The sequence below is a fragment of the Aulonocara stuartgranti genome (genome assembly GCF_965226115.1).
Source record: "Aulonocara stuartgranti genome assembly, chromosome: 6".
Taxonomy (NCBI): Eukaryota; Metazoa; Chordata; class Actinopteri; order Cichliformes; family Cichlidae; genus Aulonocara; species Aulonocara stuartgranti.
In genome coordinates, this window is record NC_138944.1 from 29,498,812 (window position 1) to 29,514,493 (window position 15,682).

Sequence of the window (15,682 nt, forward strand, 5' to 3'; positions counted from 1 at the left end):
ACAAACTTCAGCATCTTTTAAAAATGAAGAAAAATTACAGTATTTGAAAAATAAAAAGTGGTTTTATATATACAGCACAGAGATAACAATGAGCCTTTACATGACACAAAAGCCTACCACTAAAGAATGGCCCACTTGAGCTTTCTTGCCAAAGTCCACTTCCTGTTTAACTTACATATATAGTCACATATTTTTCTATGCCTTAATAAATGACCAACTAGTCAAACGGTTACAGGAAAAAGTGATGCCTATGTCCAATAACCATGTAGTAGCAAAGGGTTGTACAAAAGGTGTGGCTGTTTTCCTACATGAGTGGATGCAGGCCTATGGTATGGAGGGTAGGGGTAAAAATGGGTCAGAATGTTTTTTTATGAGGTCAACAAGTACGAAGCTTAGGTGACGTGTATTAGGATCTTATAGTATCACTACATCAAGGCTTCTTTTGATGTAGATTCTGCCTGGAAGACGTGAACCTTCAAAACTGAAAACAAAAACAGGTTTAAACCTGAAGTTGCCTGGAAAAAAAGGCCCCAGTCTTCCTTTGTAGCACAGGCCACTGTAACAGCCATTTCTCAAACCGTAATCTTCTGGCATTATCTTCTGGCATTTCCCTTGATCCTTATCTGGGGCAAATAGCCCTAGCTGGGTTTCGAAAGACATTATTGATCCTAGGTAAGAGAGTGTAAAGGTCTGATGCTATGTGGATTGGGCAGCAGTCTGGAACAGAGATCCGATCCAATTCCTGGTTGCTAAAACTGGTTCTTGGGTAATAGGACTACTGTCAGGCTCACCTACATGTATGACTCCGGTTCTGCAGCCAGTCTCCTGGGAAGGAGTTGGATGTTGTTCCCCTCTGGAGATGCTCTCAGTGAGAGACCCTGCATGTTTGGTGGATGACAGGATATCTGACTGTTGTGTGGACTTATACGTCAAATATTAGGCCCAGGTGCCTTTTAGTCTTTGAGTCTTCATTCTCTTACTGAGAAATTTTAACATTCACTGGGACATAAGTGGGCTTTGCACCAAAATACCCTAGCCCACATGTCAACGGCCAACGTGACTTGGACATCTGACAAAGTCCCAGTACACCCAGGAAAGGACTTTACCAAACACTAGAACTTGGTGAAGGATCGTCAAATCCTACCTATGGCAGAATTTGGACACCATTCAGAAGGAGGCAGAGGACACCGAGTCTGACTTAATCATGCTCTGCACCTACATGGAGCTACAGACGTAAGGTGGCTGCTGCCTGTCATTGGGGCCTTGCGGGAGATTTTCATTCAGACTCATGTCATCTGCAGTATTGGGGACACTGTAGCGCTCTGTTCTGATAAAGAGAGCTGGCTGGTTGGAGCGAGGTCTGGACATCTCTGTCTAGAATGCTGCTCCTGTGACCTGGACATATATAAACAGCAGAAAATACACAGATGGATCAATAGATGGTTCTGGTGAACTGTGTTAGTGACAAGTTGCTGGCTGACCTAATTGTGAGCATTTTTGAACGTTTTCCTCCTCAATTGGCAGTATAGGACAGAACATGGCAACACCATCAGTTTCCTGAGCCCAACGCTATAGCAGGCCAGTGATTTTTTTCTCTCTATGCCTTTTCTTCAATCTTCAGTTTCTTGCCTTCACTACTACACAGTGAGCGTGTGTTTATGGCACAAAAGATTAACACAAATTAGCTTTCTTGCCAAAGTCCACTTCCTCTTTAACCCCTTATAAACAAATCTTTTCCTGCAATTTGTTGAATAACCAACCAAACAAACATTTACAGGGTAAAATTCAACTGCCTATGTTAGATAACCGCGCAAAGGGTTGGCCTGTGCAAAAGGTGCTTTCCTTTTACATTGTGGGTTTTAGTTACACTAGAAACATATTTTCTTTGTTTCCTTCTTCCTGTGGAAGCCTGGCAACAGCTGTCAGTCAAACACAGAGACCCCATTCACTCAAACTGGCAGCTCTTAACACAAACACTATGAAAAATACATCTGAGAAAAAGACTGAAAAACTGGTTAATCCAAATGTCATTTTGGGGAATTTATTTCCACTTTTATTGAGTTGCATGAATGTAGATGCTTTTCTTTCATTTCTTACTTTAGAGCAGTCATAAAAAGTTATCTTGAAATATTTATTATTTTTCGCTGCAGGTTGCTGATTCAGGCTGGAATAGATATCAACAGACAGTCCGAGTCTGGCACAGCACTACATCAGGCTGCCCTCTGTGGGAAGACGGAGGTAGTACGCCTGCTGCTGGATGTAAGTCTAACTATCCATTTAATGTGTTTACATAAGAAGCTGTTGTTAATGCTGACCTCCCTCCTATGAGCTGTGCAAATTCACACCCCAGCAATTGTCATTCATCTGACTGTGAGGAAACTGTGGGATATGTTATATTGTTATTGTTTATTACATAAAGCAGTAGCAGGCTGACCAGCCTCCTGTCTGTCATCCAATATTCAAACCTGTTGTTCGGTTTTTAACCTTTTTTTTGACCTTCAGATGAACATGGATGTAAATGCCTAACCCTGCCTTTGTAAAGGGCCCACTTTAAGTGTCCCCTCTCGTCCTGCTGCGCTTCACTTTTGATGTTAATGCTGAGGCAGCGCACACAACAAACATCCCTACTGTGGAATGTTCTTTGTGACACACAATTTGATTTTGCAGCTTTAATCATTTTCCTCCTCCGCGTCACTCCAGAGCGGCATCAGTGCAGGAGTGAGAAACACTCTGAGTCAGACTGCCCTGGACATCGTTAACCAGTTCACTACCACGCAGGCCAGCCGGGAGATCAAACAGTTACTGAGAGGTGAGGCCGCGAGTGCACGAGCTCGCACACCAACTCACAAATCCTTGTGTGACACATTTTTTAAACCCTCCCAGCTGGTGGCAACACCAAAAATCTGCTTTTCAAGCCATGCCCACTTTGTGAGTGTTAAAACTATTAGGAACCTGGTTTTTGTTATAAATAACAACATACTGTAAAAAGACATTTTTAAAATGAATTTATTGCTATTGACATTTAAAACAATGGCATAATGTCCATTCTTATTTTGGGATTTTCTTGTATTGATTAGACTGGCGAAATTTATTATGCTAATGATACTACCCACCAATATCACCTTCTCCGTTCTCTTCTGTCTGCACTTTATACTCTTGTGTTGTAGATGCCTCAGCTGCAATGCAGGTGCGAGCACTAAAGGATTACTGCAACAACTATGACCTTACCAGCCTCAACATCAAAGCTGGCGACATCATCACGGTATAGCTTTATAATTAAGGTTCCGCAATAAAAATATGTTTCAGCCTTTGCTGCATGTTTGCCAGTCATAATAACCTGTGTCGGTAATATCAATCTGTCTACACAGTTTAATAGTTGGGTGTTACAGTGTAAGCATCACTGAGCTGAAAAGAGGTTTTGCCACACAAACTATTATTAAAAACAAATTATTATTTTTGCCAGAGCTATGGCGCTTCTTCGCTTCACTCATATAAGAAAACACAGACATCTATGTCAATTTATTATGTTATTTCTTTATTCTTCTATATTCATTGATCTTTTTTGCAAGCTACCTTGTATATATGAAAAAGTAATCACTTACAGGCGCTGTTAGCGAACACCTATTTACAGATGTGCATGAAAATACATAACGTAAAGCAGATGCAATGTTGGCTTTTGTTTTGAGGTCATCTACTATATATAATATCTATAATTTAAAAGGATTTGAATTTTATAAAAATAATTCACAAAAACTATATACATGTTAAGGCAGTTTATATAGTATGTTTTGTGTTTTTAACCAGTTTTGTAGCCAACTGGCTAAAAATGGCAACGCTAAAGCCAGCCTGCTAATGTAAAAACAGTTGTGTAATGTATTATGATTGAAGAATTCAGGGTTTAGTAAGGTGGACACTTATTCCACTTTATCAAGGTGGACACTTGATAAAACACAGTTTATCTATGATATACATGGAAAATTTTAAATTATATTTCGCAAAAATGCCTCAAACTACTAACTATGCTAATGATAGCTAATGATAGCTAAATGACTAAATAGCATGGTGTGTTATTTCCCACTCATTTTTTTAACTACTGCCTTTTTTTAAATGGAAATTTAAACAGACATTTTCTGCTCATTTCAGCTGCTAAGTCTGAAAAAGTAAAAGCAAAACAATGGTAGAAGTATTTTTATAAAGAATTAACAGCTAAATTTGTTACACTGCCATCTGAGCAGTAGCCACTATTGCCATAGTTTGAAGTTAGCTGGTAGTGTGAGGTTCAGAGCTAAAGATTTAAACTTGATATAGGTATGGTTTTAGTTTGGCTTTGCAGTCTTTGTTATGGAAATGAAAAGTGGCTGTAATCTTTGTACGTGCACAGGTTTTAGAGCAGCACTCTGATGGCCGATGGAAAGGCTGTATTCATGACAACCGGACAGGAAATGACCGTGTGGGCTACTTCCCCTCCAACATGGTGGAAGTCATCAAGAGGGCAGGTGACCACCCGCATCACAGCTGTGTGTGTGCATGGGTGGGTGGGTGGATGTGCGTGTGAGCTTAGCAGCTGTTTCGCAGCTATAGCTGGTCATTAGTTGTAGCTAGCTGTGGCATCATCGGCCTGTTTGGGGCATACCATCTGTTTTCCCCACCCTGCCAGTCTCATTGATTGCATCAATCAAACATAGTCCTCTATCCGCAGTCGGCCCTGAATCACCCCTCTATATTTCTGCTCCTTCTGTCACCCTCCCTAATTAATAAACAAGTCCGACCCTGCTAGATTGTAATGTTTTTGTTCATATTGTTTGTTTGCCTTATTGCTGTAGTGATATTATATTTTGTTTTATAATGATATATTCCCTGTGGATATATGGATGTATTCTTTTCTCATGTTTTAAGTTTAATCAACTATTATTTTGTGCATTTTCTGATTTTTTCTGATTAGACTTTTGTTTTGTTTCAAGTTGACTGATCAGTTGTTGTTGTGTTGTTGTTGTTGTTTTGCCCCCCCCCCCCCCCCCCCTCCTGGATTGTTGCCAGGTCACTCCCCCTCCCAGCAGTCCACACCCTCCTCCTCCGCAGGCCCAACCCTTGCCCCATTGCCTCGGTCAACGGAAACTCATACCCCCCCTCCAAAGTCCTTCCCCCGCATCTGCCTCCCCCTCCTCCCCTTAACCCCAACACAGTCCCTTCGGTTCTCCTCATTTGGGTACGTTCCTCTCCCTATCTCTCCTCCTTCTCTGTGTACTCCTCCTCTGTCCACTGCTCCTCCTCCTCCTCCTCCTCTCTCCACTTCTCAGGAGCAGCAAAGTCAGACAGGTACATACTGTAGTGTCACTTTAAGTCACAGATAAGAATCCTTTCTCTGCTTTTTGTCAAGAACACATAAAAAGCCTGCTGTCTATCTGCTTGTGGCAACGCTTGATCAAAGAATCAGTTCAGCCAAATAAAAAAATACTCAAAAAGGCCTAAAAAAACTGAAGCAGTCCTGTGAAAAACTAAGTACACCTCATGACTCACTTGCGTGCAGAACCATGTTTAGCAGCGATAACTTTAATAATTGTTTTTTGTGTCACTCTAGCGGCCTACCATACCAACGGTACAGCACCATGTTTTTCTCCAAACATGGTGCTGTGCATTTTGACAAACATCTCCACCTTGATCTCGCCTTTTCAGAGGACATTTTTCCAGAAGTGTTCTGGTTTGTTCATATGAACCACACTGAAAATACTTAGCAATTTGTGCATTTATGACTGGCTGTAATACTGGTAGCTTAGCTGTAGCATTTGTAGCTGAGGGCTTCAGCTTCCCGGTAATAAGGAAATGACGTCATTTACGTAGATTACTGATTGGCAGCGCTAACTTGAAATTTCGAGTTACTTTTCTCAAAATTTTGAGTTAATAAGTCAAAATTTAGAGAAAGATAACTCGACATTTCAAGTTATAGATACTTTCTTTTTTTAGTATCAAAAACGGGCTTTCGGAGCTGTGCTCGCTTCAGAAAGTAGAGACAAGCTTTCCAAAGAAGCCTTTTTCAGACTTTGTTTAACTGTACTGTGATGAACTTTATATTTAACATGCTAACTGAGGCCTGTAGAGTCTGAGCTGTTGCATTGCACAGTCTGACCTTGGGATGAATTTGCTGGGCACACCCAAGTGCTCCAGACCAGCAAACTGCTCTTTTGTGTTTGTGTGTTATTGATTTCATGCGAATGGACTGATTCTATATAGCCCTTTCTATCTGCTGGAGTACTCAAAGCACTCTATACAACATGCCACATTCATTCTAAGCTTTTTAGTGCTTCCTAATGAACATTCATACTCCGACGGATGCATCAGAGAGCTACTTGGGGTTAGTATCTTGGTTAGTACTTGGCATGCAAACTGGAGGAGCCAGGGATCGAATCACTAACATTCCCATCAGTAGGTGACCTGCTCTACCTCCTGAGCTACAATCACCTGTGGAAGCAGTAATGGTGTACTTAGTTTTAAACAAGACTGCATATTGTCCCTTGAAGACTTTCTTTTTTACATAGCCATATGTGCTTGAGGCAGTTCTTCATTAAAGGATCAGTTCAATCAAATAATTATTTACAAAAAAAGGCTAACAAAATTAGTAATTCGTCCACATATACATTTATCTAGCCCGTGTGGGTCCTAACTGACTCAAACCTTTGTTTTGTTTCTTTAAATGTGGGTTTTTATGACGACTAAGGCCATGAAAGTAATGCCTCCTTTGTACATTTCTTATAATTCCAGTGAAATGACCCTTTCATTTATCTTACTCGACATGCTGTGTTTGTTATAAATAACTTGAGAGGCCGTATTCGGCATTTTTAATCAGCATTACAGTGATTAAGTAGAATCACCACACGTCACTGGATGTGTCATTCACAACAGCTTCATGGTGTTTTGACCAAAAGGGTCTGTGGGTTTCTACAAGCCTCAGGACTCCCACTAGTAGTAGCATGTTTATGCACGTGAGCTGAGTGAGTGTATCTCTGCGTGTGAGTCTGTGCCTTTTACAGTGTTTAATCACAAGCTCAACACATTTACTGTATGTAGGGAACAGCAGTACACATTATTATCGCTCAGATATTGTTTCTGTTTCTGCATTTTTGCTAATACAAAGTTTTAAATTTAAAATACTAAGACCAAAGGAGTAACAGATGTGGGGTTCTGTGTGTGTCTCTGTGTGTGTGAGACAGGTTCACGAGCTGCAGAGCTGAGTCCTCAGGGCTCTCCCACTTTGGGACAGCAGAGCAGCACCAGTGAGGACATCTGGGTGCTGCGCAAACCGCTGGCAGGTAAACTGAAAGCGTGCTTTTGTGGGGGAAAAAAGGAAATGATGTGTGTCAGACACGTTGTGTGTGTGTGTGTAATGCTGCGTTCTACAACGTGTGTTTATGTGTGGAGGTGGCGAGCGCAGCGGCAGCGTCGGCAGCCTCGGCAGTGTTCGGTCATCGAGCAGCTTGCAGGGCTCTGGAAACACGCATGTTTTGACCACTCCTGCACCCAGTCCCCACCCCGCACCCACGCCAGGGGTCAACACCCACGGCCTTAATGCTCCCGGCCTGCATGCACAAGCAGAAGGAGTCAAGGTAAAAGACTCCTTGCATTCAGTTGTGTTTGCACACATTTCATGACGTTGCTGCTGTTTCCTTACAAAACAACACACACACACCGTTTCTGGGAAACGGCAAAACATTTCTAGGAAACAAACACAACTGTAGTTCATGTGATAACCACAGTTCTGTTTCCTGCTCAGTTTATTCTTCCGTTGGTTGTTTTTTCCTAGCAGCACACAAGGTGCATTGTGTTTGTTTGGATACAGTGTAGCAGCTGAATTCAAGTTAAGCAACTCAACTTTGTCTTATTTATCGTGTTTTTGCACCTCACCTCCACAGTGAGCTGTTGTCATAGGTGTACCGCTGAAACACCTCCACAGTTTGTTTGTTTTCTGCAAGTGAGGAAGTAGAATATTTGTAGTTTGCATAATGTGATTCTATTAAATAGATCTTCTTAAGCATCCGAACATCCAGTCATCACTAATGCATATGGCATAACAAATACAATTAACTGCTATATTTAAGGTCCGCTGACTGAGTCACAATACAAACTGAACTAATATTCAAGAAAATATTCCACCTTAAAAGGTGGCTGATAAGCGTGTTAAGATCAAAGGCGGCAAAAACTTCCTTTCATTTTGCTGATGAAACACCTGTGATGACCAAAACAATTGAAAACACAATTTTTGGTCTTTGTGAACCAGAGTTATTATAGTTTTGTGTTTTCAGTTAGTTTTTATTTCTATTTCATTATGACTTTTTGTTTTTTTATTCGATTTTAGTTTCAGTTATTTTCCAGAGTAGATTTTCTTCGACGTGGACACGGAGGTTTGTGAATGCGATAACTCGAGAACGAAGCAACGTAGGAGCTTCAAATTGATACCATAGGAGTATCTACTAAAAATCTTAGACATGTTTGATCTCAGTGACTTTGACCTCAAGTCAAGTTTTTTAAATGTGATAGCGTATAAGTACAGCAAGGACTTAACGAGTATGAATTGTTTGGACGGGGTTGCCTGTTCTCTCTAAGAAGAACATGGCAGCACAGGTTAGGATTGCAAAGTTCATCATCTGAACAAAGCACAAGACTTTTGGAACAATGCATTTTGGACAGATGAGACTAAAAGTGACCAAACACAGCAAATCAGCACAAACACCTCGTACCAACTGGCAGCACGGTGGTGGACAGGGAATGATTTGGGCTTCGCTTGCAGCCACAGGTTCTGGGAACCTAATAGCCACTAAGTAATCACGAACTCCTCTTTATACCAAAGTCTTCTAGAATCAAGACCATCTGTCTGACAGCTAATGCTGGGCTGATAGTGGGTCATTCAACGGGACAGTGATCCCAGGCACACAGGATACCTTAAAAAGAAAAAACACAAGGTGCAGTGGTCCAGTCAAAGTCTAGACTTCAGCCTCATTGAAATGCTGAGGTGGGACCTTAAGAGAGCTTTGCATAAATAAATGCTCACAAACCTCAAAGAAATGAAGCAACGCTATAAGAAGAGTGGGACATAATTCCTCCACAATGAAACGAGGGAGCGATAAAGTCCCACGGAAAGCGATTACTTCAAATTAATGCTGCTAAATGTGGTTGTGCAAGCCACTGAGTCATTGGGTGTTCTTGTTTTTCTACGGGACTGTATGACATTCACCCTTTGACAGCTCATTATTAATTCATGTGTTATTTTACCACACTGGAGAGTAAGTGAAGGGGAGAGAGAGAAAGGGACAAATCCAGGGAGCATGATGTGAGGGACAGGCAGATGGAGACGAAGCTGCAGGCACAGATGAACTATTAACATAGCGTCAGTCTAATATTTGATTGTAAATGCTAAATGCACTGGTTCTTGCCTCATTCACTCATTAGTACAAGATTTTTTTAAGAAAGTGCTTTCTATCTAACACCCACATTCATACTGATGAACACATCAGAGAACGTGACACCAACTACAGCTTATCAGGATGCTCAGTTATAGAGTGCTACTTGTGTGTCAGCCTGCCACTATAGTAGCAGCTTTAGCAAGCAGCACTGCACCACTACTTTTTAACTGCACAGTTAAAGGTAACCGGCCATGATTTTGAGTCTGATTTCAAGCTAGTTTCCCTTAAAGCTGCACTTAAATGTGTCGCCCACTGTATTAAATTACATCAACCGCATGTGGACAAGATCTAGGAAACTAATTCTTAGCATAAACATCTGTTGTGCTTTTCCTTTCTGTACATCCTGCTGTTCAGCACATACTAAATGATATTTTAACAGTTGGTATAAAATGTGTATTTCCTGTTTTTTTAGTGTCTTGCATTTAAGAAATGTCTTGCTGGTATTTCTGCTGTACCAGAAAATTGTAGGACATACAGGAGGCAGAGTGCTGAGTACTGAGCTGAGTCACCGACCACCTCTGGGATTTGAACGATTATGCTTGAGTAAATGTTTCTCAATGTGAGCGTGTGTGTGTACATATGAGCATATCTGTGTGTGTTTTTGTGTTTCAGCTCCTGGCCACTGTGCTGTCTCAGTCGGTAAAAGCCAAGGAGCATCTCTTGGAGCAGTCGCAGTCTGTGGAGCAGTCAGCAAGTAAGCACACACACTCATACAAACACAGCGTAGCGCGATATCGCCGTCTGTATTTGAAGTGTTCATTCGTGTCAGCTTTAATTTAAGTGTGCTGCTGCAGTGATTTAAGCACAGATGACAAAGTTTGTCTCTGCCTGCTTGAAAGGAAACGCGTGCGATCAGTTAATTTGGAAAAAAAAACTGCTTTTGTCTGTAAGTGATGACAATTAAAAATGATCAAGGCAGTGTTCACAAGTACAACAAGCGCCTCGGAGCTTGTTTTGATTGCTTATGTGAATCACTTTTTATTCTTCAGCCTGGCCCTCTAAAGACCACATGTCTGTTCATATCAGACACAAGCAGCATTTCCAGTCTCGGTCCTTTTAGAAGAGTATTTCAAGTTATTCTTCATTTCTAAAAAGCTGCTGTAAGCAGCCGGGGACATGGCTTCTTGGGATGTCATGGATTCTTTCTTGTTCTCCTGAGTCAGAGCTCTAGCTGTAGCCGCAGAGGTTTGCTTGCAATAAGCAGAATAAAAAAACTGCTCAAAGAAATTCAACAGATTACGTTAAACTACCAGCTTAAAACTATTAATTTACATATCTAACTGTCTAATCTGTCTTCTTTTCTTTTAGACACACAATCACAAACAGACGTCCCTGACATTTGTTATGTTTATTTGTTTACACATTCTCGCTCCGCTTGGATCAGCTGCAGAGCGCCCTCTGGTGGACAAACTATACCTTTCGCTTATCGCTTCTTTTTTCATTTTAGTTTCTCAGCCGTGATTACTGCTGGTTAATGCCAGTAAATGGCCAGTATCGATCAATAATATTGATCTTGTGTTTGAGTAAGTAGTTTTGGCTACCCAGTGATCCCTGATATCATCTCTCTGATAAAAACTAGCTGCGATACAGCACTAAAAACTGAACCATAGACAGATGTTGATGTTGTCATGCAGATTAGAGATCTCATCAGACCATCTCTTACAAAGTGAGTAATACAGATTTTAAAGAAGGAAATAAATTCACTTGGCCTTGGGCGTTTTTTAATCAGAAACGTCTATCTTTTTATTGGAGCCTCATATTTTTACATAAAAGAATCAACATGAATAAAAAATTAGTTCTGCTAACTCCATGAAGCATGAAATAGTTGCCAGAAAGGTGAAATTTGGGGGATTTTTTGCACATATGAAATTCGATTGGTATGCTTTTCACTTCTGCTACATCAGTATTTTTGTGGACTTCATTCCTCACAGTAGCACTGCATGTGTCGGATTCAATGCATTCAAATAACACTGATGATGTAGCGGTCTTGTATGAAAGAAGATGGACTTACAGGCGTTACAGGGTTGATATATTTGGGAAGTTTTAACTTCAGACGCGTTAATTTTACAGTCAAAACTTTAATGGTTGTTTTGGATTTGAACCAGCTTACAAACCTTATTTGTTACAAGCTGTTTGCAGGTCTGCATTACAGCAGGTGAGTGTTCACTTGGGGCTACAAAGACTAGCGTAGCATTGAAGCAAATGTTCTGTATTAATGTGCACGTACAGTTCATGGTGTAGACGCTTTCACAGTGTCTCAAGACTCCCACTTAAATTTTGGGCACTTTGTAGCTGTAGCTGTTTTACTAATCTCACTTTAAAAGAAGCCCATAAATTAGCATGTTTAATCCGCTGTCATTCTACTGGTTTAAGTGTTATGTGGGAAGTGTAGTGCTAAAACAGCGCTGCCGAGCCAGCCAAGTATGAAAGCTGTTAAGAAGGGCTCCATAGGCAGTGGGAATCTGGCATGGTTTCCTTTCTCCTGCGCTTCTCCCACATAAGAATCCTTTAGATCACCACATAATATCATTTCTTGGCTTTGCAGCGTTTTGAAAAGCAAACAATTATGAGATAAGTTACTGTTTCTGATCTTTTTTCGGTTTCTTTGAAGTACAGTTAATTTCCTAGAACAGCTGTTTAGTGATGGTAGATTTCAAAGGACCACGATTTCACATGAAGCCGTTAATTTCTTAAACAACTCAATAGAAATAATAAATAGGCGGGTGTTTTGTAAACAGCTAGCTTTAAGGTGTAATTAACAGAGAAATGAAAATTGTTGAGAGTAATGTGATTTATTCTTTGTCCTTTCTCTTTGCCTTTCTTTATCACTTAAACCTTAAGGCTCTTCCAGCAGCACGGTTCACGAGCAGCGCTCGTTTGAACGGAAGGCCGAAGAGGATGATGGGAAAGTGAGTTGTATCTTCTTTTTTTTTTTTCTTTTTTTTTCCGGTGGATTGATTCATTCTGGTGCTTCCATTTTTCCGTTTGCTTCTGGTTCTTCTCAAGTAGCAGAAAGAACGTCTGCAATGGTGGGGTTTCAGTGGGAAACACGGTGGTTGTGTTGCACCTGAAAAGATGGCACGCTGAGGCTGGGCATGCGAGTGTGTCACCATGGAGACAGGCAGAGTGACAGACACATCGAGGAGTCAGTTGCTGTCTTGCCTTCTGTCCCTCCCCCCTTTCCCTCTCCCTTTTCCCTCCCTCCCCTGCCCTCACACCGCACTGAGACACCCACATGCTGCTGGCAGTGCTGCGTGTTCTGTGGAGCTCAGGGCTGATCTGCGTGCTGCGTCCTAGCGTTTCCTCACTGACTGACCTCACGCAGCGCTCTATAACATGTACACCGCTGAAAATATAACACATATTTACCAGTGATTTAAAGAAGATTATTTTGTTAGACCCCTAAAGGTTTATTTAACCCCAAATCCCCTGGAAGGGTGTAGTGTCACAACATCAGGTGCTTAGAGTTTTGAGATCTCTAGCACGAAGACTTCCGTCATCGCTAAATACAAGGAAGGGGAATGAAGATATATTCATGTTGTGAACAGTTTGCCCAGCTCTAATTAACCAGCAGCAGAGCACGTAGTAATCCTTGTGGGGCTTTCTTTTTAGGGCCAGTCGATCTGTTTTGTTGTGTTTGTGAGTTTTTTTTAAATGCCCGAGGGCTAGAATCAGCAGGCAAAGACTCCAATCTGGCACACTGGAAAATGGAAATAGGTTATGAAAAGATTTATGTTATATAAACATATTTTTGCCTTGAAACCAGTAATGTTGTATATAGTTATTCTGAAACTGAGGGCCCATTATTATAACTGGCTCATTGGTCTAGGGGTATGATTCTCGCTTCGGGTGCGAGAGGTCCCGGGTTCAACTCCCGGATGAGCCCTCATTTAATCCACCCACAAACCAGGTACTGGTACCTAAGTCCAGATCAACAGGGAGGGCTATGTGAAATATTTGCAAGGTTAAACATTAAATTTTCATACTAGATGCAGGTCTGGTTTAACGATGGTCACTGAAGATGAAAAAAATGAAGGAAATCTCATAAAGATGCTTTTGGCAAAAGGCTAGAAGGGTGAGTAAAATTGAAGGCTTACAGGGAAGTAGTGAGACCCGCTGTGACGTATAATGTGGATAACAAAAAGACAGGTGCCAGACTTCAAGGTTTTTGACCAGAATGGAGGGGGCCAGCTCAGGTTGATCATCTTGGAGCCAAAGATAGAGAGACAAGGCTGAGATAGTGGGTATGTTGGACAAAGGATGTCGAAGATGGAGCTGCCAGGCAGGAGGAAAGGAGAAGGAACACAGAGTAAGTTCATGGATGAGGTGAAGAAGGACATGAGGAGGGTTAGGGTGACACAGAATGCTAAGGACAGGGTGAGATGATTCAGTGTGGCGACCCCTAAAGGGAACCACATATTTGTATGAGTATAATTTGCTTACTGAAGATATGCTTTTATGTATTTCTATTTGTTAATTGACCTGCCCGGGGACAGTGTTTTGCCCTGTAGTGCTCTGCAACAGTCATGTGACTGAAAAGTATGAATTGAGATGATGGTGGGATGTAGCTCAGTGGCAGAGATCTCAAAACGTAAGAGGCTAATTAACACTAGGAGCAAGCAGGCATCTTATATTTGCACTTACTTTGTAATCTGTTATCCAGAATGTGTCTTACTCTTTGTACAAACCCTAGAGGATAACCAAGAGCACTGTGTGGGAGTGAAACATTATTTGGAAAAACTATTATTATTATTATTATTCCTGACAGTCTTGAAGTCATTTCAGGCAGAGTTTGAATAATTGGAGGGATTATTCTTCTTGTGTTTTATTCCCTTTTTAGTTAGAACGGCTCCCCTTCATGTGTTCCAGAGTAGGTTCAGTTTCCTTGCTGGCTAGGGCTCCGTTTGGGAATTTCCTTAGATGTTTCTGTGCTGTCTTCTAGAACAGTCCTCTCTCCTGTGTTGTAGAGCGGGCTCTAGAAGAGGCCTGTGGACTCTTCTAGAAGCAGGCAGTAGCGCTCTGTGTTCTCTGTTCTAGAAGCAGGCAGTAGTGGCGTGGCTGGGTGAGTTTCAGCTGCAGTTCTACACCACCCACTTCCTCACCGCGGGATATGATCTAGACACCATTAGCCGCATGACCCCTGAGGTAAGGTCATGACCCCTGACCCCCTCACGTCCCGCCCCTTGTCTGTCAAGGCTCCGCCCAGCACAGCTATCAAAAATCAGCTCCCCACTGACCTGGATGATGTCATCATGACCCTCCTGTCTCTGTCACCTGACCCCCCGGTGTGAGTCCTGAGCCTCAACCAGTCACTTCTCATGCTCCGTCTGCTTCATTTACATACCTGTGTTCACACATGGCCGCGTGTTCCAGTCTGTGCTGTAAACACTACTCTGTGTTTGTCCTTGAATGTGGTTTTTAATGTGATTGTGTGTGTGTATGTGTGCGCTGAAGCAAACACAGTGCTATGATGTAAACGTCCCCAAAGGACAGGCGACACTCATCAGAGATTATCCAAAGCCAAAATATTCCCGAAGGCATATCACGTGTGCAAATGTCCGAGTTGCCTGTAAAAACTGCTCACATTTGAATAGAAATGAAAATAAAAACACCTCCAGTAGAGGTGGTGAGTTCATGATGTGACTGAGTGTGCTTTGCGTTGAAGGATCTGACGGCAATTGGGGTCATGAAGCCCGGACATCGAAAGAAGTTAATATCAGAGATCAGCAAGCTGCCCTCCACAGACTGGCTGCCCGACCACAAGCCTGTAAGGATGTTAGCTGCTGCATACAATCTAGAATAAGGAGGTCGGACGAACACAAGAGCACAGACGCATCCAGCTCACGCAGCATCATAACTGTGCCTGTGTCTGTCTGTCTTTGTGTTTAATCAAGGCTAATCTGGCAGACTGGCTGTCTCACCTGGGCCTTAGTCAGTACTACCAGGTACTCGTGCAGAATGGTTATGAGAACATTGACTTTGTCTCGGACATCAGCCTTGAAGATCTGCGAGAGATTGGCATCACTAAGCTCGGTAAGATAAAACGTCATTATTAAGATTATAGGCAATATATTATAACACAAGTTCTATAGAAAAGTGCGACCCTTCATTAGGAAGCCGGGTTCCTGTTAGCCGCTCTTAGTGTCTTTGTTCTGTGTTTGTTGTTTAGAAATTGCGTAGATATGAACAGACAGATGGATCAATTGCTTTAAATTGGCTAAAATGTGTCG

At 41.8% G+C, this 15,682-nt stretch overlaps 1 protein-coding gene across 5 annotated transcripts in view; it reads left to right on the plus strand.

Moving 5' to 3' along the window:
- Positions 1-15,682, plus strand: part of LOC309708975 (uncharacterized protein) — a 48,705-nt gene that overhangs the window by 23,112 nt on the left and 9,911 nt on the right. For 3 of the 5 annotated variants that reach the window (XM_082537376.1, XM_082537378.1, XM_082537379.1), the window contains 12 exons: positions 2,151-2,259; positions 2,701-2,809; positions 3,168-3,262; positions 4,382-4,496; positions 5,038-5,316; positions 7,206-7,304; positions 7,414-7,598; positions 10,065-10,146; positions 12,294-12,361; positions 14,490-14,597; positions 15,118-15,219; positions 15,347-15,485. In XM_082537376.1, coding sequence (XP_082393502.1) covers positions 2,151-2,259; positions 2,701-2,809; positions 3,168-3,262; positions 4,382-4,496; positions 5,038-5,316; positions 7,206-7,304; positions 7,414-7,598; positions 10,065-10,146; positions 12,294-12,361; positions 14,490-14,597; positions 15,118-15,219; positions 15,347-15,485 — 1,490 coding nt within the window. The remainder of the gene's footprint in view (positions 1-2,150; positions 2,260-2,700; positions 2,810-3,167; positions 3,263-4,381; positions 4,497-5,037; positions 5,317-7,205; positions 7,305-7,413; positions 7,599-10,064; positions 10,147-12,293; positions 12,362-14,489; positions 14,598-15,117; positions 15,220-15,346; positions 15,486-15,682) is intronic. The other 2 variants (XM_082537377.1, XM_082537380.1) reach the window with 2 other exon arrangements.